The sequence below is a fragment of the Rhinolophus sinicus genome, chromosome 14, assembly GCF_057876585.1.
Source record: "Rhinolophus sinicus isolate RSI-liver-muscle chromosome 14, RSI-T2T, whole genome shotgun sequence".
NCBI lineage: Eukaryota > Metazoa > Chordata > Mammalia > Chiroptera > Rhinolophidae > Rhinolophus > Rhinolophus sinicus.
In genome coordinates this window covers 181355406-181380764 of record NC_142514.1, presented here as the reverse complement: position 1 = coordinate 181380764, position 25359 = coordinate 181355406, and the positions used below count along the sequence as shown (strand labels likewise).

The window sequence follows — 25359 nt, the reverse complement described above, 5'->3', positions numbered from 1 at the left end:
TGACTTTATCCCAGTAGGACGACCAATGAGAATCAGTTTGCCTGGGAGGATGAGAATGAGGAATTAGAAGGACTGAGGCAGTGGGGGGAAAGGTGAAAGGCTTTGACTTGTAGGATGGAGATTTTAGCTTTGAGCTCTCAGTCCATGAAATGTTTTTGAGCCTTTTGTATAGTCGCTGTCATGATGTGTATACACTGATGAAGGAGTTCAGCCCTCAGGAGGTGAGGTGTCATTGTTAAAGCAACAGTTGGGGCTGGTGACTTGGATGATAAACCTAATAGGCAAGAAGGGTTGGAAGGTGGCACGGCCTAAGGGGGAGGGCCCTAAGGTTTTGATTAAGTGGTCTCAGGGACTGGCGAGTCTGAGATGTGAGGATAAATCAGCAAATGACATTTACGTGACATCTGGAAAGGGGTGAGTAGAAATAAAGCTTTTCCTTGGAAGATCAGTAATATAGTCCTATTGTCTTAGGAAGTGAGAGATAAAAGTGAAAAGTGAGCAGCTCTATTTGTTTAAGTTGAATTGTGGTGATGTGTACAATTCAAAATAATTTTTCCCTTAAGTGAGCCCAAACCAAAGGAACAAGATCTTTTTTAATCCAGTGTACGCAATATACTGTTGTGAAGAGAAGGGCAGGATCACCCCAGCTCCCCCAACTAAACATAGCCTGGGTCTCTTCCTTTTCACTGTGCCATAGGCAGAAAGAGGAAGAGATGAGTGGAGGCTTTATCACCTTTTTTAAAACTGTCCTTTTCCGTGGTCTTCAGCGCCTCTTGAAGTGCAAATTCATTGTGCACGGCTGCTTACATTTTTGCCACTGGCTTATTCCATCTTGTCTGTAGCCCATGTAACTTGTTGCTCTAACTACCACCTGCATCCTGAGGGTTGAAGCCTTCAACTCTATTGCAGTACACATCATTCATTCTTTTTACAGTTGTTTCTTGTGTGTCTGCTCTGGGTCAGTACATTCACCAGGCTCAGTAAACTTTAATAGTGAAATAGATGACGTTGAAAGAGCCAGTATCATGAACTTAATTGTGAAGTCCTGGGGACTGTTGTATTGGTTTCTGGGTTGGGCTGCATCTGATAGAGCCTCCAACTAAGGGATTTAAAAAGGTTGACATTTACTTTTCTTTCGCGTAAGAGTGAGCCAGCATGGCAGTTCTCCTAGAACCGTAGGCCCTACCTCTCTTTGTTGCTCCAGTATTCCTAGGGTGTTGCCTTCGTGTGCCTGGTCCAGGATGACTTGCTCCCACTTCTAATGCAGCCAGCAGGCAGGGGAAAGATGCACGGCCTGGAAGTTGCCGTATCATTTCCAGTCAGAACTTAGTCACATGGTGACACCCTTGCTGCAAGGTTGGGTTGGAAGTGTGTTTCTATTGAGCAGTTATATATGTGCCCAGCTATAAATCTATTATTGTAGCAGGAGGCAGAAATGAATATTGGGGGAGCAACCAGCCAACCAGGGACTTTGCTTCGTAGCGCTTTGAGTACTGCACAGTACTTTACACTGGGGTTTATCCGTAAGGTCGGCATAAATTCTTCCCATTCGTTTTTTTATATGAAAGACTGAAGGTCTTTAGGTCCTGGATTCACCTGCTGTTGTGGCACTAAGAACCCTAAGAGATTATTCACAGACACGTCTCCTTGTTATCCACCCATAGTGAGAAAGAAAAGTATTGGTATACATTTATTACAATGACAGCATGACATTCAATCTATATTTATAACTTGTTTTCCAGTAGTCTGCAAAAAATTAAAAAGGGGCAAGAACCCTTCTGTTTCTATCTGATAAAGTAGAAAAAATGAGCAGCAATTCCGTAGCTTATAAAGTAGTCTGGCAGTTAAAGGTTGTTGACTTTGCCTGCTGTGATTATGCAGCCTTTAATACTTCCCAGACAAAAGTAATTTGGGGACTATATTTGTGATTTTTGGCTCTATCTGCTTAGCTGTACTATGCTTTACTTAATGTTTGTCCTTCAGTTTACTTTAAATTGATTCACTTTTTATTTTATTTGTTTTTTAAGATTTTATTGGGGGAAGGAGAACAGGACTTTATTGGAACAGTGTGTATTCCTAGGATTTTATTGGGGAACAGTGTGTTTTCCCAGGATCCATCAGCTCCAAGTCAAGTTGTCCTTTCAGTCTTAGTTGTAGAGGGCGCAGCTCAGCTGCAGGTCCAGTTGCCATTGTTCAATCTCAGTTGCAGGGGGTGCAGCTCACCATCCCTTTTGGGAGTCGAACCAGCAAACTTGTTGAGAGCTCGCGCTCTAACCAACTGAGACATCTGGCTGCCTGGGAGCCCAGTGGCAGCTCAGTGTCTTCATTCTAGTTGCGGAGGGCGCAGCTCACTGGCCCATGTGGGAATCGAACCAGCATCACTGTTGCCCAGAGCTCACGCTCTAACCAACTGAGCCACCCGTCCGCCCCTAAATTGATTCACTTTTTAGACTTAGTCTCCTTCTAAGCAATAATCTATTAAAACATGGTTTTGTTTCCTAATGGACATTAAAATGCTTGATTATTAAAATAAAATAAAAATCCTTTGAACTGCCTGAAACATCTCATTTAATACCAGTGTCACATACGTTTAAGGAAATAGTGCTTTGCCTTAGTCCCTAGGCCCCACTGGTAGTTTTTTGTAAACTTTCCATATATCATAGCGACTAAGTGGCTCTGAATTTCAAAGAAGCGCTTTCTTTTTGCTTTCAACTCTTATTAATAGTGGTCTGCAAAACATAGCTACCTAAAGATCTTCACAAACTCTTCTGGACCTGTTGGGCAAGGTGCTTAACTTCTGTAAGCCTTGGTTAGCTTCCTTGTTTTTAAAGTGGGACAGTATTATTTACCTCATAGTGTTGTTCTGAGGATTAAATAACATATGCAAAAGGCATAGCTGTGGCAGGCACTCTTTCTAACTGTTGATGGACATTTGGGTTATTTCTAGTTTGGGACTATTTTGAATAAAGCTGATGTGAATAGTCTTGCATGTATGTCTTTTAGTGGACATAAGCATTTATTTCTCTTAGGTATATACCTAGGAGTGGAATTGCTGGGTCACAGGTATGTTTAGTTTTCGTAGATACTGCCAAACAGTTCTCCAAAGTGGTTATGTTCCCATCAGAATGTATGAGAATTCCAGTTGTACCACATCGCTCCCACAGTTGATACTGTCCATCTTTTAAATTTTAGCTCTTCTGATGGGCGGTTAGTGGACTCATGGTTTTAATTTACATTTCTTTGATATATAATGATATGGAAGCAGCTTTTCGTGTGGTTATTGACCATTTGGATATCTATATATCTACATAAGTATAGATGCGTAATATCTATATAAATATATAAATATAGATATATAGATATATATATTATGAAGTGTACGGATTTCTATATTGATTCTGGATATAAGTCCTTTGCATAGAGGTATTGTGATATTTCTCCTATCTTGTAGCTTGCATTTTTACTCTCAGTGGTATCTTTTAATGAACAAAAATTAATTTTAATGAAGTTTAATGTGTGATTATTTTCTTTTATGGTTAGCATTTTGGTACCTTACGAAGTTTTTGCTCTTCCCATGTTCAAAAATACATTTTTAAAAAATATATGAAGCTAATTTTTTTCTCCATAACAACATAGGTGATGCCATGGAGAGTAGAAAGCCTGGCCCAGTGCAGATTGTTTTGGTTCAGAAAGACCAACATTCCTTTGAGCTAGAAGAGAAAGCCTTGGCCAGCGTCCTCTTGCAGGACCACATTCGAGACCTTGATGTGGTGGTGGTGTCAGTGGCTGGTGCCTTCCGAAAGGGCAAGTCCTTCTTTCTGGACTTCATGCTCCGATACATGTATTCCCAGGTAAGGTAGAATTATTTCCTCTCAAATTAGAAAATGAGAATTTATGTCCAAAAGAGCAAAATAAGCTCATGGATTATCCTTGATGTGTAAAATTACTTAAAATTTAAGATGTAATGGAAATGTCTTATTTGTCCTATAGAAGGAAGGTGGCCATTCAAATTGGTTGGGTGACTCAGAAGAACCATTAACAGGATTTTCATGGCGAGGAGGCTCTGACCCAGAAACCACTGGGATTCAGATCTGGAATGAAGTTTTCACTGTAGAGAAGCCAGGTGGAAAGAAGGTAAGGAAGAAAAAGGCTTACAAATTAACAGCAACAACAAAATGAGAACTTTAATGTGTACTCTGATAATCTAATTAAAAAACAATTTTTATCAAAATGATATAAGTGCATGGTGTAAAAATAATGCATGGATGTAGTTTAAAAGGTCAAATGGTAATATAAGGCTTCTAACAAAAAATAGTAAGCTGGAATCAGAGCCTTCCTCTAGCTCCCTTTGTAAGGGTCAGGAGAAGCAAGTCATGTGTCTTCTACAGTGAAAGATGGGATTTGGGGCTATCACTGTTTCTTAAACTTTAACCTCTTCCTTCCTAAAGCCTGCCTTGACACCTCTTCATCCTCTCATTTTTGAGTCTTTGTGGGGCTGAGATTTTTCTCTCTTTTTTTTTTTAATCTTTGACTATATGTTTATTCTTATCAGAATAAATCAATTAAATATCTACTACTCTTATTTCACAGAAATTAATAATTATAAGACCAGAGAAAGCTAATTATTACATCAAATAGACTTGGGTATAAACTTGAGCTCTACCATTTAAAGACTATATGCTATTAGACAAACTCCTAAATATCTCTGTGATGGTTAATTTTATTGGTCAATTTTTAAAAATTATTTATTTTTTACAGTTACAGTTGACTGTAGGTAGGGCTTAAGGTTTCATATCCCTCCTCAGGTTGTTTAGCTTCATTCTTTTCCTAAACACTGTCATTCGGTATTTTGGGAGCTGGAGATTGGATGTACAACTCGTAGCATCTGTTTTCACATCTTCTATTTTTTTCCCTTTATAAATGTCCTTAGTATTCTCTCTCTCTCTCTCTCTCTCTCTCTCTCTCTCTCTCTCTCTCTCTCTCTCTTTCTCTTTGAATGAGGCTTCAGGAGAACAGTATATTGGAAAACCCTCTAATTTTTTTTTGTTTTAATGCACAGATACACATACCAAAAAATGTGTAACAAAATGAGATTATCACACCTTTTTTTTTTTAAAGAAAGAATCTTGGAGAATAAAGAGGTATAACATTGAAATATAACATTGGAAACTTTTTTATGGAAGGAGCTTTAGATATTATGTTATCCAACCTTTTAATTTTTTAATAGCTTTATTGAGGTATAATTAACATTCTATTTCCCCCTTTCAGTTTTTGTGCTATTGTCACATATTTTACTTTAATAACATTGTTTGTATTTTTGTTTAAATGGTCAGTTAAAACAGTCAGTTATCTTTTAAAGATATTTAAATAATAAGAAAAACCCATATATTTACCCATGTAGTTACCGTTAACTATTCTTAATATTTTTCTGCCTGTATTTCTATTTTTTTTGTCTATTTTTCCTTCAGTCTGAAGGACTTAGTACTTCTAATAGTGCTGTTCTGCTGGTGCTGAATTCTTTTAGCTTTCATGTCTGAAAAGTATTTTGCCTTTGGTTTTGAAAATAGTTACATGCTGGGTATAGAATTCTAGGCCGATAGGTTTTTCTTTCAGTGTTGTAAAGATGTCACTCCCCTCCCTTTTTCCTGTCATTGTTTCTGATGAGAAATCGGTGCCTTGCATGTCTTTTTTGTCTGGTTGCTTTTAAGATGTTCTCTATCATTTTGGGGGAGCAATTTGATTATGATATATCTTAGTATAGTCCTCTTCATGTTTCTTGTGTTGGAATTTTGTTGTGCTTCTTGAACCTGCAGGTTTATAATTTTTATCAAATTCAGACATTTTTCAGCCATTATTTTTTTTTTTTTTTTTTTTTTTTTTAAGATTTTATTGGGGAAGGGTAACAGGACTTTATTGGGGAACAATGGTCAAATTGTTGTCCTTTCAATCTTAGTTGTGGGGGGTTCTGTTCAGCTTCAAGTTGTTGTTCTTTCAGTCTTAGTTGTGGAGGGCGCAGCTCAGCTCCAGGTCCAGTTGCCGTTGCTAGTTGCAGGGGGCACAGCCCACCATCCCTTGCGGGAGTCGAACCGGCAACCATGTGGTTGAGAGGACAGGCTCCAACCAACTGAGCTATCTGGGAGCTCAGCGGCAGCTCAGCTCAAGGTGCCGTGTTCAATTTTAGTTGCAGGGGGCGCTGCCCACCATCCCTTGCGGGAGTCGAGGAGTTGAACTGGCAACCTTGTGGTTGAGAGCCCACTGGCCCATGTGGGAATCGAACCGGCAGCCTTCGGAGTTAGGAGCACGGAGCTCTAACCGCCTGAGCCACCGGGCCGGCCAGCCATTATTTCTTTAAACTTTTTTTGTCCCTTATTCCCTTTAGGGACTCCTGTTGTGTATGTCAGGCTGTTTGAAGTTGTCTCATAGCTCATTGATGCTCTGTTCATTTCTTAATTCTATTTTTCTCTCTTTTTGCTTATGGATAATTTCTATTTGTAGGTCTTTAAGTTCACCAGTGTTTGTAATCTGCTGTTAATCCTATGCAGTGTATTTTCATTTCAGACATTGTAGTTTTCATCTCTAGAAGTTTGGTCATTTTTTATGTTTTATGTTACTACTTAACTTTTTGAGTATATGGAGTACAGTTGTACCGAATATTGTTTTAAAGTCATTTTCTGTTAATTTTAGCATCTGTGTCAGTTCTGGGTTAGTTTTAATTGATTTTTCTACTCATTTAGATCATATTTTCTTGCTTTGCAAGCCAGCAAATTTTTGATTAGATGCCAGATGAGTGAATTCTACCTTGTTGAGTGCTGGATATTTTTGTATTCCTGTAAAATATTGAGTTTGTTCTGGGATGCAGTTAAGAAATTTGGAAACTGTTAGATTCTTTCTGGTCTTGCTTTTAAGATTTGTTAAATGGGACCAGAGCAGTTTAATTTTTTTTTTCCTGGGCAAAGTCCATGAGGGCTGTGAAGTGTCCTAATTGCAAAAGGCAGTCAACTTCCAGGAAGAGTGCCTTATCGATTTGGGCAAAGGAACAGAGCTAAGCAGACTGGGTGGTACCAGCGAAAAGGATGCTGATGGAAGTGCGCAGTGGCTGCTGGGATTCCTTGGGCACTCCTGGAGCTCCGCAGGAATAAGGGTGGGCAAGGGACAGCAGGTGGGACCAGAGCAATAGTTAATCTAGAGCTATTTATTCCTCACTACTGAGGCAAGCCTTGTCTGAGTACTCTAGAATTATGGATTTTTGCAGTCTGATTGCAGGGGACAGGCACTCTTCCTGGCTCTCTGGGAGCAATGGGTACTGTTTTCTCTAAACCTTTAAATGGTTCTTTTTCCAGCTCAGGTAGACTCCAGCCTCATGGACATGTGCTGTTCAGTACTCAGCTGAGCACTCTATGGGGACCCTCTGCAGCGCTGGGGTTGCCTCTGTATCTCTCCTCTCAGGTGTTCTGCCTGAGAACTCCACTTTGCCTGGTCTCGCTGACACTCCGTTCTGTCCTCTCAATTCAGGGAACCTGTTGTGTTCTGCATGGTTCCTCCTCCTTTGAGCCTTGCTCAGTAAGCCGGGACAACTGTCGGGCTCACCTCACCTGTCTCCGTTCTCTCGAGGATCATTATCTGTTACCTGATGTCCAGTGTCTTGAAGTTATTGTTTCATGTATTTTGTCTATTAATTTTTGGTTTTAGGTGGGAGAGTAAATCAGTCTCTATTACTCCATTTTGACTGGCAGTCCAGTCTTTTCATTTTATAGTAGAAATGCTGAAATGAGAGACCCAGTGAGTTAATTAAGGGCCTGCCCTGGGTGATATTGCCACTCTTAGAGCTGGCATTACAATGAGGCCCTTCGACTTCCATGTCAGTTCTCATTTTCTGTAGTATTCTCTCTTTCTACATTTCTGGTAATGTGTGGTAGATGTTTTCATAATTTTAAGATTTTTGTTATTAAACTATGTGGTCTCTTCGTATAGAACTGGTGTATTTAATTTTTATTTTTCGGACATCTGGTATAGTCTTAATAGTTTAGGATGCCTCTGTAATGTTAGTAAGCAAGCTTTGCTTTTTGATATCTGACATTTATAGCTCCCTTATTTTTTTATTTTGTTGAGTTGACTCCTGTAAAGCTCCATGTTTTCCAACATTTTGGTTTCCTGTCCTTTAAGAACACTGATTTTATTTTTTAGAGCAATTTTAGGTTTATAGGAAAATCGATCAGAAAGTGTGGCGTTCTCACATTTTATTCCCCTCCCAGTTTCCCTCTCTTACATTTTGTATTAGTGTGACTCATTTGTTATAATTAATGAGCCAATATTGATATGTTGTCGTTAATTAAAGCCCATAGTTTCCATTAGGTCTCACTCTTTGTGTTGTACATTCTCTGGGTTTTGATAAATGTATAATGACATGTAGCTACCATTATCAGACAGAATAGGTATACTACCCTAAAAATCCTCTGTGCTCACCTATTTGCTTCTCTCTCTACTTACCTCCTCCTCCCCGAACTCCTGGCAAACACTGATTTTTTTGATGTCTCCATAGTTTTGCCTTTTTCAGAATGTCATGTAGTTGGAATCGTACAGTGTGTAGTCTTTTCTGATTGCCTTCTTTCACTGAGCAGTGTACCTCTATAGTTCCTTTTTTTACGACTTGATAGCTCATTTCTTTTTTTTAAATAAATTTTATTGGGGAATATTGGGGAACAGTATGTTTCTCCAGGGCCCATCAGCTCCAAGTCATTGTCCTTCAATCTAGTTGTGGAGGGCGCAGCTCAGCTCCAAGTCAAGTTGCCATTTTCAATTTTTAGTTGCAGGGGGTGCTGCCCACTATCCCATGTGGGAATTGAACTGGCAAACCTTGTTGTTGCGAGGTTGTGCTCTAAGCAACTGAGCCATCCAGCCACCCCTCCGGAAGCTCAGCGACAGCTCATTGTCTTCAGTCTAGTTGTGGAAGGCACAGCTCACTGGCCCATGTGGGAATCGAACCAGCAACCCTGTTGTTCAGAGCTCACGCTCTAATCAACTGAGCCATCGGCTGCCCCATAGCTCATTTCTTTTTATTGCTGAGTGATATTCCATTATGTGGATGTACTACAGTTTATACATTCACCTACTGAAAGACATCTTGTTTGGCTTCCAAGTTTTGGCAATTATGAGTAAAGCTGCTATCTATGTACAGTTTTTGTGTGGACATAAGTTTCAACTAATTTGGGTAAATAACAAGGAGTTCGATTGGTGGATTGTATGCTAGGACTGTTTCATTTTATAAGAAACTACCAAACTGTCTTCTAAAGTAGCTGTACTATTTTGCATTCTCCCAGCGAATGATAGTTCCTGGTGCTCCACATCCTTATCAGCATTTCGTATTATCAGTTTTCTGGATTTTGGCCATTTTAAGAGTGTTTAGGAATATCTCATTGTTGTTTTTCCTACCCTTTTAAAAAACATTATGTTCAAGAGGATCAGGAGTACTTTAAAAAATCAGTATGTTTGTCTTATTTTTTTATATACTTGCTGAGATTTTTAGCCTGGAAATTATCTGGTTTAAGAAGTAGATCATTTATTCTTACTTTTTAATTAAAAATCAACATTCTTAAATATGTAGCTCTGGTTTATTCCTTTTAACTGTTATATAGTGATTATATAAATTTATCATTTTCATTTACCCATTTTCCTACTGGAGGGCATTTAGATTGTGTCCTTGTTTTTCATTTTTATAATCCTTGCTACAGTGAGCAACCTGCCAAATGTCTCCTTGAGTAAGTGTGCTGCAGGTGTGTCTCCAGGCCACAGTTTTTTGAACTGTATAGTGACCTATTAAGGATAGAGAAATCAGTTTATTGGCTTGTGACCAGTATTTAAAACAAAACAAAACACCTAAAACAGAGCAGAAAGCATCAGAGTGCAGTACACATATAAATTTAGTGTCAGCTTTATGTATGTGTTTATTTTGTCATGATGTAAAAATATATTTCTTAGTCTGGGTTCCAGTCAGAAACATTAGAAAGCCACTTAGAACTGTAATTGCTGGGTCTGAAAATGCCCAGTTCCCCTTTTCCTAGCTGTTGGCGTGTTGTTCTTGGAAGTGGTTATGGCACTTTGCCATTCTGCCGCATGATCTGGGCGTACCATTTCCCCCCAATATCCAGCACTTCATCTAAGTGTATATATGACTCCCATTTCCCTAGAGAGCTTCTCTTTAGTATTGCCCCTGTTTCTTCTCTTTAGCCTCATTTTTCTAGTTAGCAAATTCTTTTTCATTGAGGTACAATTTATATATTTACACCATAAAATCCTTTAAAAGTATATAATTTAGCAGTTCTCAGTATACTCCCAAAGCTGTGCAGGTATCACTACCATCTAATTCCAGAACATTTTCACCACCCCAAAGAGAAACTCAGCTCCAATTAGCAGTCATTCTTCATTTCCCTCTTCTTCCAGCCCCTGGCCACTACTTGTCTTCTTTCAGATTTACAGATAGGAGATCATCAGTTTTGTATAGTTTTACTTGTGTGTTATTTTATTTACATACAGTATTCTATAAGTATCAGGTACTTGCTTTTTTTAGCAACATTTTGTGTGTGTGTGTATATACTCATATATTCATACACACACACACACACACACACACACACACACACACACGAGGTCTGACAGTTAAGTTCGAGAACTCATCCTAGAAAAAGTGCTACATACCTCATTGTTGAATATCACTACGGTCACCTTCAAAGTACTCCCCTTGGGAAGCTATGCACTGATGCCAGCGCCTAGTCCACACTTCAAAGCAATTTTGGAACTCTTTTTTCTGTAATGGCCATCGGAGCTGTCGCCATATTATCCTTGATGTCCTGAATGTCATCAAAATGTCTTCCTTTCAATATTTCCTTTATCTTCAGACAAAGAAAGAAGTCATTGGGGGCCAGATCAGGTGAGTAGGGAGGCTGTTCCAATACAGTTATTTGTTTACTGGCTGAAAACTTCCTCACAGACAGTGCCGTGTGACCTTTGTCGTGATGCAAAAGCCATGAATTGTTGGTGAAAAGTTCAGGTTGGGGCCGGCCCGGTGGCTCAGGCAGTTAGAGCTCCTAACTCCGAAGGCTGCCGGTTCGATTCCCACATGGGCCAGTGGGCTCTCAACCACAAGGTTGCCGGTTTAACTCCTCGAGTCCCGCAAGGGATGGTGGGCTGTGCCCCCTGCAACTATGATTGAACCTTGAGCTGAGCTGCCGCTGAGCTCCCGGATGGCTCAGTTGGTTGGAGCGCGTCCTCTCAACCACAAGGTTGCCGTTCGACTCCCGCAAGGGATGGTGGGCTGTGCCCCCTGCGAGTAGCAACCGCAGCTGGACCTGGAGCTGAGCTGCGCCCTCCACAACTAAGACTGAAAGGACAACAACTTGAAGCTGAACGGCACCCTCCGCAACTAAGATTGAAAGGACAACAACTTGACTTGGAAAAAAATCCTGGAAGTACACACTGTTCATGCAGCCTTTTTAGCACTTCCAAATAGTAAAATTGGTTAACTGTCCAGTTGGTACAAATTCATAATGAATAATCCCTGTGGTATCAAAAAAGGTTAGCGATAACTTTGCAACGAGTTCGCAAACTTAATTGACCTCTTGTGTGTGTGTGTGTAAATCGTTAAATAGCACTGCAGTGTTCATAATAAAAAAGAATATCCTTCTTCCTACCTACTAGTCCCTTCCTACCTAGTCCCCAGAGGCAACCACTTGTAGTACTTTTGACTGTGTCTTGCTATTTGCTTCTAAATTTTTAAATCTCACTTTTGGGGTGGGAATGGGTCCTGAAGTCCTTTTTGGAAGCCTGGAGGCTTCATGAAGCCTAGCTGTATTACATAGAGGACAGGGATAACTTAGATTCTCCTGCTTTCATTTGGCATCTTTGGTGGGGTCTGTTCTTTTGTAAAGATTGAAGTAAATATTAATTTTCTTTTATCAAACAATCTGAAAACCCTAGAAATTTGAAAGAAGAATACAGCCTTGCAGGTATATGCCAAAGTATCCTAGCCCATGTGTTTTATTTTATTGGATGATGCCTAAATTTAAACTAAATCAGTTAGTATTTTTAATTTCTTTTTCAACAAGAAAGCACATCTGAATGATTGGCTTGATGAGTGAGCTAATTGGCATCAACATTTGGCTATTTTAGTTGGTGGGGTGATTGTCCCCTCCTTCCATATTGCTCTGTAAGCCTCTCTTTTATATCCTTTCATTAGGTCAGAGCAGATAATCTCTCTGGTCCAAACAAGGCACCTAGGTGAACACACAATGTGATTTACAGATGATGTAATACAGAACTGTACACCTGAAATCTATGTAACTTTACTAACAATTGTCACCCCAATAAACTTTAATTAAAAAAAAAAAAGTACCTGAAGAATTATGCTTTTCTGATAGAACCTAGAAACAGGTGCTTAAGCCTCATTTAAATGTTACTTTTCAATTTCTCCTTTACTTTTTCTCCTCTTCTCACTTTAACGTATTTTGTTTGTATTTTCCCCTTTTTTTTTTTAGGTTGCAGTTGTTTTGATGGATACCCAGGGGGCATTTGACAGCCAGTCCACTGTGAAAGATTGTGCTACCATTTTTGCTCTGAGTACCATGACCAGTTCTGTTCAGGTAAAACCACTTGACTAGGAAAGAAAGTTTGAAGATGAAATAAGATAAAGGGAGTTGTTTTAGTTATTGTCCTGTCATCAGAGTTCCTATGGTGATATGTAAATGTTCTTTTTTGACTATAGATATAAGTTAAGCTCAAGAAGGAGCTTAAAATAGTTTTCCATTTTGGTCATAAATGTATAGAAAATACTCCAAGAAAATTCTGAAAGTGGAATTTGAAATTATGTCAATTATATAGGAGATGTAGCTTTGGTAAGAATTTAAGAAAACTTTTATACTGTAAAGGAAGAATTATGTTATTTCAACCATACATGCATAGTTTCTCAAAAGGCAAATAAAATTACTGTTTGAACAGACTTCATATTTTTATATGCAAACCTTTAAATGTGCAAAACTTCTGCTCAGTGTTTTAGGCTTATTTGAACTTTGTTTGAAGTAACCTAGAGTTGTTATTAATCTGGATGTTTGTGTTCTAGATATATAATTTGTCTCAGAACATTCAGGAAGATGATCTTCAACAGCTACAGGTATGTTTATACATTCCCCATAAAAACATCATAATATATCATTTAAAATTTTTAAGACTGAAAAAAAGTGTACTAAGTAGTTTTAGCGAAAGATTGCAATGTAGAGGAAGGTTTTGGTTCACAGTAACCCTACACTCTGCATCTGTTGCTGAAGTGGTCAAGGAAGGGAACTGAAGAAATCAGCAGATAAGTCCTGCAGGTGTGTGTGGGGGAAAGGCGGACTAGGAGAGGGGCGACAGCAAGAGGGGACAGAAAGTCCGTGAGGTGGAGTGCGCGTGGCAGGATCAAGGGACAGCAAGGAGGCCAGTGGGTAGGACTGGAGGGTGTGACAAGAGGCGGCTGAAGGAAGAAGTCAGACAGGCGTTGAAGTCCCAGTGAGGCCTGGCCTTTGTAAGGACGGCCTTGGCGTTTCCCCTGGGAGAGAGGGGAGCCGCGTGCTGAGCGGGGGAGTGATGTTCTTTGACATATTGTAGGAGGATATTGTGTTTAGAGGAGGACATATTGTGTTTAGAATAGATTTTTCCAGGGGCAAGTGTGCATTCAGTGAGACTTGGTTATGAAGCTATTGCAGTAATCCTGGTGAGGTTAAATCAATAAATGTTTATAAAATACATGGAATTATGTGCCTGGAAAATAGTATGTGTTTAGTAACTGCTAGCTATTATTTATTGTTACTGTTATGACTACTGTTATTAGTCATTGTCTTCCGTTCTCCATAGCAGTGGTTCTTACATATTTTTCCTGTAAGATACTCTTCCATGGGTATTCCAGAATTGGGTGCAATTTCTGACATGCTTCTTAATTCCACTGCTCCCACTGACATTCAAGAAAACATGTCAGAATGTGAGAGAGTGAGGGTGTCATTGATTATAGGGATTACCTTGAATTAGTTCTAACTTATAGTCCTTAAAAAAAAAAAACAAAGAAAAGAATTCCTAAGCTTTGGCCTTCAATGTTACTACTACAAGTACTTGTACTTTATAATCGGTGGTTCTGCACCAGTGCCATGGCTCAGGGGTTGAGAGTTGTTGCTCCATAAAAATTTCTATCAGAACTTGAGTTGGACACCGACGCCTTTCCCCCTGAACTAATGCTTTTCTAAGCTCCTTGCTTTCACACACGTCTTTGAGTGGCCACCTTATGTGAGGCAGTGGACCACGTGCTCTCCATAGTGTTTGAGGTAGACACGATTCTTCATGGGTTTTGTAGTCTGGGTGATGAGAGTGATACGTAAATGAAGAGGCTTGGGTGGGTGGTGTATTAGGACTGCTGAACAGAGAACCACAGACTGGATGGCTTAAAACAATAGAAATTATCTCACGGTTCTGGCGGCTGGAAGTCATAAATCAAGTGATTGACAAGGCCATGTGCTCTGGAGCCTGCCTATGGCGGAGAATCGTGTCGTACCTGTTCCAGCTTCCGGTGGTTTGCCAGCAGTCCTGGACGTGCCTTGGCACAGCTGTAGCACTTCAGTCTCTGCCTCTGTCATCATGTGGCTGTCTTCCCTCTGTGTCTATGTGTCTCTTGTCTTCACATTGCATTCTCCTCCCTGTGTCTTTGTTATTTCTTCTTGTAAGGACACCAGTCAGCTTGGATTAGGGCCCATCGTAATGACCTCATCTTAACTTGATTATATCTGTGAAGACCATATTTCCAGTAAGGTCATCTTTACAGGTACGGGACATTAGGACTTCAACACATTTTTTTTTGGGGGGGGACACACAATTCAACTCATAACAGGGGGTAAGGAAATTATGCTGCAGTCATGTAATTGTCCTTTAATACTGTTCTCGAGAGCTCCACCATCCTGTTTCCTCAAACCCAAGATGTGTTTAACGCCTGTCTTTCCCTAATCATTTCAACATCAAGCATTCCTGATTCTTTTAATTATGTCTTGCTGTAGGAAAGGAAAAAAATCTTCCCTCTACTCATCTTAGGTTCTTGGCTGAGGCAGGGATTGATTGGAGGTCCCTGCTTTGATAAAGAAGACTGGGACAGATGTCAAAATCCTCAATGAATGAGAGGGAATGCACACGTGCTTAGTAGATGGACAGCAGTAAAGAGTGGGGGCAGAGGTGGTTCTACTGAATGGCGTGAACCCTAAAGGAGTAGGGCTCTTTACAAGATGATGGAGAATAATGGATTAAAAATGATAAAGGGAAGCAAGGAAGTCCCCAACCCCACCTTTTGGTCTGGAGACACATGGGGTAAGCGATGATAATTGCTACTACTTGAGATACCTACAGGGAAAATTGTACTTTCAGGTTTTAGTTAGAGCAAGGAGGTAGAAGAAACACTCAGAGAAGCAGCTGGAAATTTAGGAGAGTTTCCATTGTGGATCGGAAGTTAGAGGAGACGCAGTTGGAAGTGTCTGGGAGTGGGGAGGGAGGTCCGGAGTGTGACGTGGACGGTAGTGTTGGTGCCTTAGACTCGGAAGCTGGAGGCAGGGCTGTGGCTGTGTTTAGGGCCTTGTTGGTGAAAATAGGATGGTAGGTTTGGTGGATTTATTCGCTCTAGAGGATGGCCCCTGGACCTAATGGCCGGAGGACTTGTCTCACTTGACAAGGCTGATTGATGGCGAATCCAGAAATTGCATAAATATAAAGGTTAAAAAGGAGAAAAATAATATTCTTGTGTGTCTGGAAATCCGCAAGAATCAATAGAAAAACTATTTAGAACTAGAAAAAAAAACTCTATTAGGTACCCATCACAAAATACAAAAGCCTGAAATCTATGTAATTTTACTAACAATTTTCACCCCAATAAATTGAAGGGAAAAAAACACACCAAAAGCCAAATAGGCCTTCCTATCTACCAACATTAACCAGTTTAAAAATGTAAGGAAAACATTCGCTATAGCAACAAAATATTAAAAACTCAGAATAAACTTGCAATCCGTCTGAAACAATTAATTGAAAGTTGTAGGAAGCATATAAAAGATTCAACCACATGCAGAAATATTTCTTCTATATGTATCTGTATTCTATGTGTGTATCTTCTATTATGTATCTATATGTGTAGCTAACATTTATTGCCTACTCTATTCTAGACACTGTGCTGTGTATTACATTATCTCATTTGAGACTGAGTATTATAAAGTGGTCATTTCTTCATAAAATCATAAAGGTGTTATTTTGGGAACTTGACAGAAATTTTTTGAAATTCATTTTGGCAGTGAAATTACAAAACAGCCAAGAAAATTACAAGGGGTAGGGGAAAAATGAGAAAAATGACTTAGTACATGTTATAAAGCTGTAATTACAACATGGCACTGGTCTAGGAAAAATAGATTGAAGTGCTATATGTTTATGATACAGTGTATTTTTTTAAAAAAATCTTTATTGGGGAATATTGGGGAACACTGTGTTTTTCCAGGACCCATCAGCTCCAAGTCAAGTCATTGTCCTTCAAACTAGTTGGCACAGCTAGTGCCAAGTCCAGTCACCATTGTCAATCTAGTTGCGGGGGACGCAGCCATTCCATGCGGGAATTGAACCGGAAACATTGTTAAGAGCTCTTGCTCTAACCAACTGAGCCATCCGGAAGCCCACCAGCAACTCGTTGTCTTCAATCTAGTTGTGGAGGGCGCAGCTCACTGGCCCATGTGGGAATTAAACCGGCAACCCTGTAGCTAAAAGCTGGCGCTCTAACCATCTGAGCCATCCGGCTGCCCCGATATAGTGTATTTTCATGTATTTCATTCCACTTAAGAATATGTGATGCTATGCCAGGAAGGATGGATCAGTCAATAGATGCTGTTAGGATAGTTGCCTGTCTGGTTAGGTAAAGTAGAATTTAGAACCCTACCTTGTACTATACCAAAATAAATTCCAAATGGATTAAATATTTTGATGCAAAAAAAAATGACCTTAAAATTACTAGAAGAAAATAGGCCAATATAGAATATTCAGGGAGAATTTTCTAAGCAAGACATCAAAGGTAGAACACAAAAGAAAAAATATGGGTAAGTTTGATTTCATATAAATGACAGACTTCTGAACCAAGTGCAATATAGTAGCCTCCCCTTATCCACGGTTTCGCTTCCATAGTTGGCAGCTACACACAGCTGCAGTCTGAAAATATCAAATGGAATATTCCAGAAATAAATCATAAGGTTTAAATTGCATACCATTCTGAGTAGCGTGATGAAATCTCGCATCGTCCTGCTCTGTCCTGCCTGGAACGCGAGTCATGCCTTTGTCCAGCGTCTCCACGCCATACACACTCCCTGCCCTTTAGTCACTTAGTAGCCATCTCACTTACCAGAGAGAGAGACCACATTCACATAACTTTTATTACAGTATATTGTTATAATTGTTCTATTTTATTATTAATTATTGTTAATCTCTTACTGTGCCTGATTTATAAATTAAACTTTACCATAGGTATGTATGTGTAGGAAACAAGTACCATATATAGAGGGTTCAGTACTATCCTTGGTTTCAGCCATCTACTGGGGTGTCTTGGAACATAGCCCCTTCAGATAAGGGGGACTGCTGTACATATTAAGTGCAAAAGGAGAGAGATGCCCAGGAATTATAGGGTTCAGTCTGGGGGATTGGGAAATAATTCCTGGTGAAGATACTGTTTTTATGCCTTCTTCATAGAGTGGAACCAAATTCTATAAATTGGTAATATGGTATCATTGGAATAGTTTTTCTCTTTTTAAAAGTTAATATATTACTTGTGAAATTAGAAATGATATTGTCCTTGCAAAAAATTGGACACCTCAGATAATGCTTAAGTCCCATTTTCCCCTCCCCAGAGGTAACCACTATATCAATTTTGAATATAGTCTTTGTTTTTTTTTCTGTGTGTTTGTAAACATATATGTCCTTATAGAAAATATATAACCCATGACAAAGCCCTAGCCAAACCCTTAGAAGCTACATGTGTTTTGGAATTCAAAAATTTTTGTATTTTAGCTAAATAATATGGTACATATAGCATGAAGTGTAGGACAGGGCTAGGTGTTCAGGCCATACCGCCTAATTAAACATTAATATTTCTGTGGTGAAATATATGACTAATTATATGAAATGGGGTAAATAAAGCTTATAAGAAGCCTCATGTCAGTTCAGGGCAAATTTTCCTCCAAATGAGTTTGCCGCTTAACTTGGGTTTTTAAAGCTTTTTGGATTTCAGAATTACAGAAAGGTGATCATGGGTTTTTGGGTTTTGTATAGTTTTTACATGTATCAGGTACTTTTTTAAGCAACATTTTATTTTTACCAAAAATAATATATATACATAGTTTAAGTAGTTAAATAGTTTAAATAGTATTGCAACCCTCACACCCACCAATCTGTTGGAACTATTTATTTATTTATGATTCCACATTTAAGTGAGATTATACGGTATTTGTCTTTCTTTGTCTGACTTAGCATAATGTCCTCAAGTTCCATCCACGTTTTTGCACATGGCAAGGTTTCCTTTTTTATAGCTGGATAATATTTCGTTGACTACACACACACACACACACACACACACACACACACACACACGCCACATTTTCTTTATCCATTCATCCATCCATGGACACTTAGGTTGTCCATATCTTGGCTATTGTAAATAATGCTGCAATGAACATGGGGTACATATGTCTTTTCAAGTTAGTATTTTCATTTTCTTCAGATTAATACTCAGAAGTGGGATTGCGGATCACATGGTAGTTTTAATTTTAATTTTTTGAGGAACCTCCATACCGTTTTCCACAGTGGCTGCACCAATTTACATTCCCACCAACAGTACACGAGGGTTCCCTTTTCTCCACATCCTCGCCAACACTTATTATCTCTTGTCTTTATGGTAATAGACAGGCTAACAGGTGAGAGGTGATATCTTACTGTGGTTTTGATTTACATTTCCCTGATGATTCGTGGTGTTCAGCATCTTGTACTTGTTGGCCATTTGTGGATCTTTGGAAAAATGTCTACTCAGATTCTCTGCTGATTTTGTAAATGGATTTTTTTTTCTATTGAGTTGTTTGACTTTGGATATTAATCTCTTATCTGAGATATGATTTGCCAGTATTTTCTCCCATTTGGTAAGCAGCCTTTTCATTTTGTTGATGGTTTCCTTTGCTGTGCAGAAGTTTTCAGTTTCATGTAGTCCTGCTTGTTTATTTTCGTATCTGTTGCCTTTGCTTTTGGTGTCAAATCCAAAAAATCATTACCAAGACCAATGTCAAAGAGTTTACTCCTATAGTTTCTTATAGGAGTTTAATGGTTTCAGCTCTTAGGTTCAAGTCTTCAATCCATTTTGAGTTAATTTTTGTGTACCGTGTAAGATAGTAGTCTAGTTTTATACTTTTACATGTGGCTGTCCAGTTTTCCCAACACTGTTGAAAAGATTATCCTTTCCTCATTGTATATTTTTGTCTCCTTGGTTGTAAATTAATTGACCATATAGTGTACATTTATTTATGAGCTCTATATTCTGTTCTACTGATTAATGTGTCTGTTTTTATGCCAGAACCACACTTTTTTTTGATGACTGTGCTTTTTTTTAAAAATGTTTTTTATTGGGGAATGTTGGGGAACAAACTGTGTTTTTCCAGGATCCATCAACTCTAAGTCAAGTTGTTGTTTGTTTGCTTTTTTTTTTTTAATTTTTCAATCTAGTTGTGGAGAGCACAGCTCAGCTCCAAGTCAAGTCGTGGTTTTCAATCTAGGTGAGGAGGGCGCAGCTCACTGGCCCATGTGGGAATTGAACCGGCGACCTGGGTGTTATGAGCACTGTGCTCTAACCAACTGAGCCAATCGGCCACCCAGATGACTGTGCTTTGTAATATAGTTTGAAGTCAGGGCCGGACAATTTGTTTTCAAGTCCTTTCTAAGTTGGATCCCATTAATCTTTCATTTGTTTATGCTCTCTCTCTCTTTTTTTTTTTTTTTTTAAAGATTTTTATTGGGGAAGGGGAGCAGGACTTTATTGGGGAACAGTGTGTATTTCCAGGCGGGAGTCGAACCGGCAGTCTTGTGGTTGAGAGCCCAAGCTCCAACCAACTGAGCCATCTGGCCACCTGGGAGCTGAGTGATAGTTCATTGACTTCATTCTAGTTGTGGAGGGCTTAGCTCGCTGGCCCATGTGAGAATCAAACAGGCAGCCCCGTTGCCCAGAACTTGCATTCTAACCAACTGAGCCACCCATTTGCCCCATGCTCTCCTTAATTCTATGCATTCTCCAGTAGTTTTCTGAGAAAAGATAGAGTGGATGCATAGGAGATAACTTTTCTGAGGTCTTGTAAATCTGAGATTATTCTAATTTTATCCTAGAATTATAGGATGGAAATAATTTTCTTTTAGAATTTGAAGGCATCACTTCGTTGCCTTCCCGATCCCAGTGTTGCTGCTGAGGTCCTGATTCTTTGTATATATAGACCTTTGTGTTTCTCTATGAAGCTTAATTTTTTTAAGATCTTATTTTTGGCATGAATTTTCAAGGTAATGGACCTTATTGTGGGCTTTTTCTTCATTCCTTGTAGACTCATATCCTCAGAAAGATAAGATGTTGCAACTGTTGGAACCAACAAATAACAAAGAATGCTATTAAAAAGCAACTTTCAGAAAATAAAAATGAGCTGGAAATCAAAACTATGACAGCAAAAAATGGAAAATTCAGTAGGGGAGGAGTTAGAAGATAAATTGGAGAAAATTTCCCTAGCAGGTTGAATAAAAAGACAAAGTAGAAATTGGGAGTGGGGAAGGGAGTGAACCAAAGAGAGAAGAGAAGAGGAGAGAGAAGGGAAAGGGGAGAAGAAGAGAGGAGAGGCAGAGGTGGAGGAGAGTGAACAGGAGGGCACAGAAAAAGGAAAATTTGGTGATCAGTTGAGGGGAGGGGTAACATGTTAATAATAGGTATTTTAGTAAAAGAGAACAGAAAATGGAGGGAAAAATTATAAAAGGAATAATATAAGGTGATATTCTAGAATTGAAGGACATGAGTTTTTTTGGTTATTTATTTATTTATTTTTTTTAACAGGACTTTATTGGGGAACAGTGTGTACTTCCAGGACTTTTTTTCCAAGTCAAGTTGTTGTCCTTTCAATCTTAGTTGTGGAGGGTGCCGTTCAGCTTCAAGTTGTTGTCCTTTCAGTCTTAGTTGTGGAGGGCACAGCTCAGCTCCAGGTCCAGTTGCCGTTTTCTAGTTGCAGGGGGCACAGCCCACCATCCCTTGCGGGAGTCAAACCGGCAACCTTGTGGTTTGAGAGGACGCACTCCAACCAACTGAGCCATCCGGGAGCTCAGCGGCAGCTCAGCTCAAGGTGCCGTGTTCAATCTTAGTTGCAGGGGGCGGAGCTCACCATCCCTTGCCCGACTCGAGGAGTTGAACTGGCAACCTTGTGGTTGAGAGCCCACTGGCCCATGTGGGAATCGAACCGGCAGCCTTCGGAGTTAGGAGCATGGAGCTCTAACCGCCTGAGCCACCGGGCTGGCCGAATTTAAAACTTTTAAACTTCATTTTGCCATACTTTCAGTGAGGCTTCATGAAGAAATAGACATAAATATATGCGTAAACCCTAACCTTCATTCATTCATTCGGTCGCTTGAATGGAATGCGTACTGCGGGTCAGTACTCTTCTTGCTGCCAGGGGTACAGTGGTGCACAGAACCAGCGTGCCTGTCCTCACGGAGCTTCGGTGGGGTAGTGAAGACAGACAATAATCAAGATGAGTAAAGATACAGTATGTTAGACAGTGAGACGTGTTAGGGAGAAAACCTAGAGAGACATGAGGTAGGAAATACTGTGTGGAGAATTGTCATCTTTTTAGGTAGATGGCCGTGGATGGCTTCATTGAGAAGGAGCCATTTGAGTAAAGACCTTAAGAAGTGAGGGGCTGATGTTTGGGGGAAGAACAACACAGGCAGGAGAGTCAACAAGGGGCCCGAGGCAGCAGTGTGCCCAGCCTGTTTCAGGCTCAGCAAGGAGGCCAGTGTGACGGGGTCACGCTATTAGGACTGGCTTTTATACCAAAGGAGGCTGGAGAGTTTTGAGCAGAAGTTCGATGTGCTCTAACTCACCTGATTGATAACAGAGCCACGTGGCTGCTGTGTGGAGAATAGTGTGTGGCGGGGGTAGGGGGTGGGGGTGGGCAGTGAGACCAGTTAGGAAGCTGTTGAAATATTCCGAGCCACAAGGAAGTTGTGAGTGGTTGGATGCTGGATTCGCTGATGAATTGGGATGTGGGATGTGAGACAGATCCAAGATTATTTTAAGATTCGTGGCTCCTGCAGGCTTTTGAAACTGTAGAACTTTGGTTTCATGTAAGTGATATTCAGTCTTTTAAATGAATACTTTGCTAAAGAATAGACACAGAAATACTTTAGGTAATTTTCCCTTGTAAGCCATAACTCTTTTTTTTTTTTTTTTTTTTTTTTTTAAAGCTCTTTACAGAATATGGTCGTCTGGCAATGGATGAGATTTTCCAAAAACCCTTCCAGGTAGAGTGTTAACTATAAATGTCATTCATATTTTTGTTTTAGTTCAGAGATCAGCAAACTACAGCTCACAGACCAAATTTGGCCAGCTGCCTATTTTTATATGACCTATGAGTTAGGGATGGGTTTACATTTTTAAATGGTTGAAAAAAATCAAAAGAGGAATATTTTATGGTATGTGTAAATTCTCTGAAATTTCAATGGCAGTGTCTATAGCTAAGGTTTTATTACAACACAGCTACACTTTGTATTGTCCATGGCTGCTGCTTGCTACCACAGCCTAAAATACTTACTCTCTGGCCTTTTACACAAAAAGTTTGCTGACTCCTGCTTTAGCTAATTGTTTCATGAGGATGAGAACGCACAGTAACCTCAGTAAGATTACAGGAGTTTTAAGTATTACTATTTAATTTAGTTTTCTTTTCCTTTCTAATGTTAAAAGTCGATCTGATTTACGACTAGCTAGTGCCATTTTGTTTTTTCTCTCTTGTCCTTTATCACATTCCCCATACATGTCCTTCTAGTGTTTATAAGGTTTCTGAGACTTTACAGAATAGATCAATTCTTCATGTCTTCTTGCCCCCTTTGAAGAAGCTGGCCTTGTACAAAGAAGTATTTCAATTGTTATTTTGAAAATGCATTTATGCAACATTATAATATGTTCTGCTCTTTTCGAAAATAGACACTAATGTTTTTGGTTCGAGACTGGAGTTTCCCTTATGAATACAGCTATGGACTACAGGGAGGAATGTCGTTTTTGGAAAAGCGTCTACAGGTAAAGGGAAATATAATCTGATGAATTACCTAAAGGTGTTGATAACTTCTCATTTGCCTTAGCTATTGTATATAAAGCAGATTATGGAAAATTAAGTGTATTAAATGCTTATGAATATTAGCACACACTAATATTATTTATGGTTTTAGATAGAAGAACCTGGGTATATACGTGTTTCCCCGGAAATGAGACCTAACTGGAAAATAAGCCCTAGCATGATTTTTCAGGTTGCTCGTAATATAAAATAAGCCCTACAGTATTTCCCTGAAGATAAGACCGGGTCTTATATTCATTTTTGCTCCAAAAGATGCATTAGGGCTTGTTTTATATTACGAGCATCCTGAAAAATCATGCTACCGCTTATTTTCCGGTTAGGGCTTATTTTCGGAGAAACACGGTAATGCATAGGGACTACAGGGAACAACTCTGGGCAAAAGCCCAAGCTGTAATTATAATTTCCATTTCACATTTTATGTCAGGTTCTGTATGTGCCTATAGAACGTCACATTCAGAACTTTAGTTCTGTTGTTCTTATTCAGAATTCTTGTTTTAGGATGACTATAAACAAGCTTAGCCTTTTCTCCAAAATTAAAACATAGGAGTCCTTTGTCAGTCACTACTATCTGATTAGATTTTCCTTCACGGCCATAAACCAAGAAACTGTTTAGTACCTATTCTTTGACAGCTATAGGAGCCAAGTCATGATTAATCAAATTTATGCCTTTATTGCCTCTTAGGGCTCTGAGTTTTCTTACTGGACAAAACCTAGGCCACTACACCCCATTTGAGTTGAGTCTTCTTCCCTTTGTCCTATACTAGTGGTTCCTAGTGAAGAAAACAAATGGGTCTTTTGTAAATTGTTGGTTTTCATTGGCAGGTGAAAGAACATCAACATGAAGAAATTCAGAATGTCCGAAATCACATCCATTCATGTTTCTCCAATGTCACCTGTTTTCTCCTGCCACATCCAGGACTCCAGGTGGCCACAAGCCCTGAGTTTGATGGGAAATTGAAAGGTGTGTTACAAATGATGTTATTTTAAACATGTGATTTGATCTTTGGAATTAAATAGTGACCAGAAAATGTCGATTATAGATCTAGTGAATACTTAAGAGAAACAGTGTGTTCTCTTAGAAAGCATAGTATTTAGAGTCATTCCGTTTTTAATCCTGTCTTGCTGTGACCATCAGAATTAGTTCACATTAGTTTATCCATTCTGTAATGGTGATGGTAATATCCATTAATGAGCTTTTCTAAGAGGCATGTTACGATTATTCGTTTATAAGAGATAAAAGTGATAAGTAAAAGAAGACTAAACATTAGTCAGCTAATATTTATCAAGTAAAATTAACTTCCCAAAGAAAGGTATGATGCATGGCATGGCTATAATTTTCATCTTATTTGTGATATAACAAAACCTGATGCTGGGTCATGTGCTAATATCAGGAAGTGCTGACTAGATGGTAGCTTGGAGACATCAGAGTTGAAACTCGTGGGTTCCATTATCTTATTTTTGTTCCTTATTCATTGAATCATTTAATGGCTGGCCCTTGAGTCATTTAATGGCTGGCCCTCAGTTTACCTGTGTGTTAAACTAAGTACTTTGTTTATAAACTTATCTGAGCTTCTCAGGTTTCCTGTAAAGTATAAATAATAATAGTTGCCATTTTTAGAGGCCCAGTTGTGTTCCCAACTGTTTTGGTCAGTTTGGGCTGCTATAACAAAATACCATAGCCTGGGTAGCTTATAAACAACAGAAATTTATTTCTCGTAGTTCTGGAGGCTGGAAGTCCAAGATCATTGTGGCAACATGGTAGGGTAAGGGTTCTCTTCCTGGTTGCAGAGTTCTGGTTGTATCCTCACATGGCGCAAGGAGCTCGGGAGCTCTGTGGGGTCTCTTGTGAGAGCATTAATCCATTCATGAGGGCTCCACCCTCATGACCTAGTCACCTCCCAGAGGCCCCACCTACTAATACCATCACCTT

General features: G+C 39.4%; 1 protein-coding gene across 2 annotated transcripts in view; it reads left to right on the top strand.

Annotated features, from left to right (window-relative positions):
• The window catches only part of ATL3 (atlastin GTPase 3), a 46020-nt gene that overhangs the window by 7356 nt on the left and 13305 nt on the right, over nt 1-25359 (top strand). For both annotated transcript variants that reach the window (XM_074336518.2, XM_019717894.3), the window contains 7 exons: nt 3637-3851; nt 3991-4134; nt 12528-12632; nt 13109-13159; nt 22546-22602; nt 23282-23374; nt 24252-24390. In XM_074336518.2, coding sequence (XP_074192619.2) covers nt 3645-3851; nt 3991-4134; nt 12528-12632; nt 13109-13159; nt 22546-22602; nt 23282-23374; nt 24252-24390 — 796 coding nt within the window. In that variant the 5' untranslated portion in view covers nt 3637-3644. The remainder of the gene's footprint in view (nt 1-3636; nt 3852-3990; nt 4135-12527; nt 12633-13108; nt 13160-22545; nt 22603-23281; nt 23375-24251; nt 24391-25359) is intronic.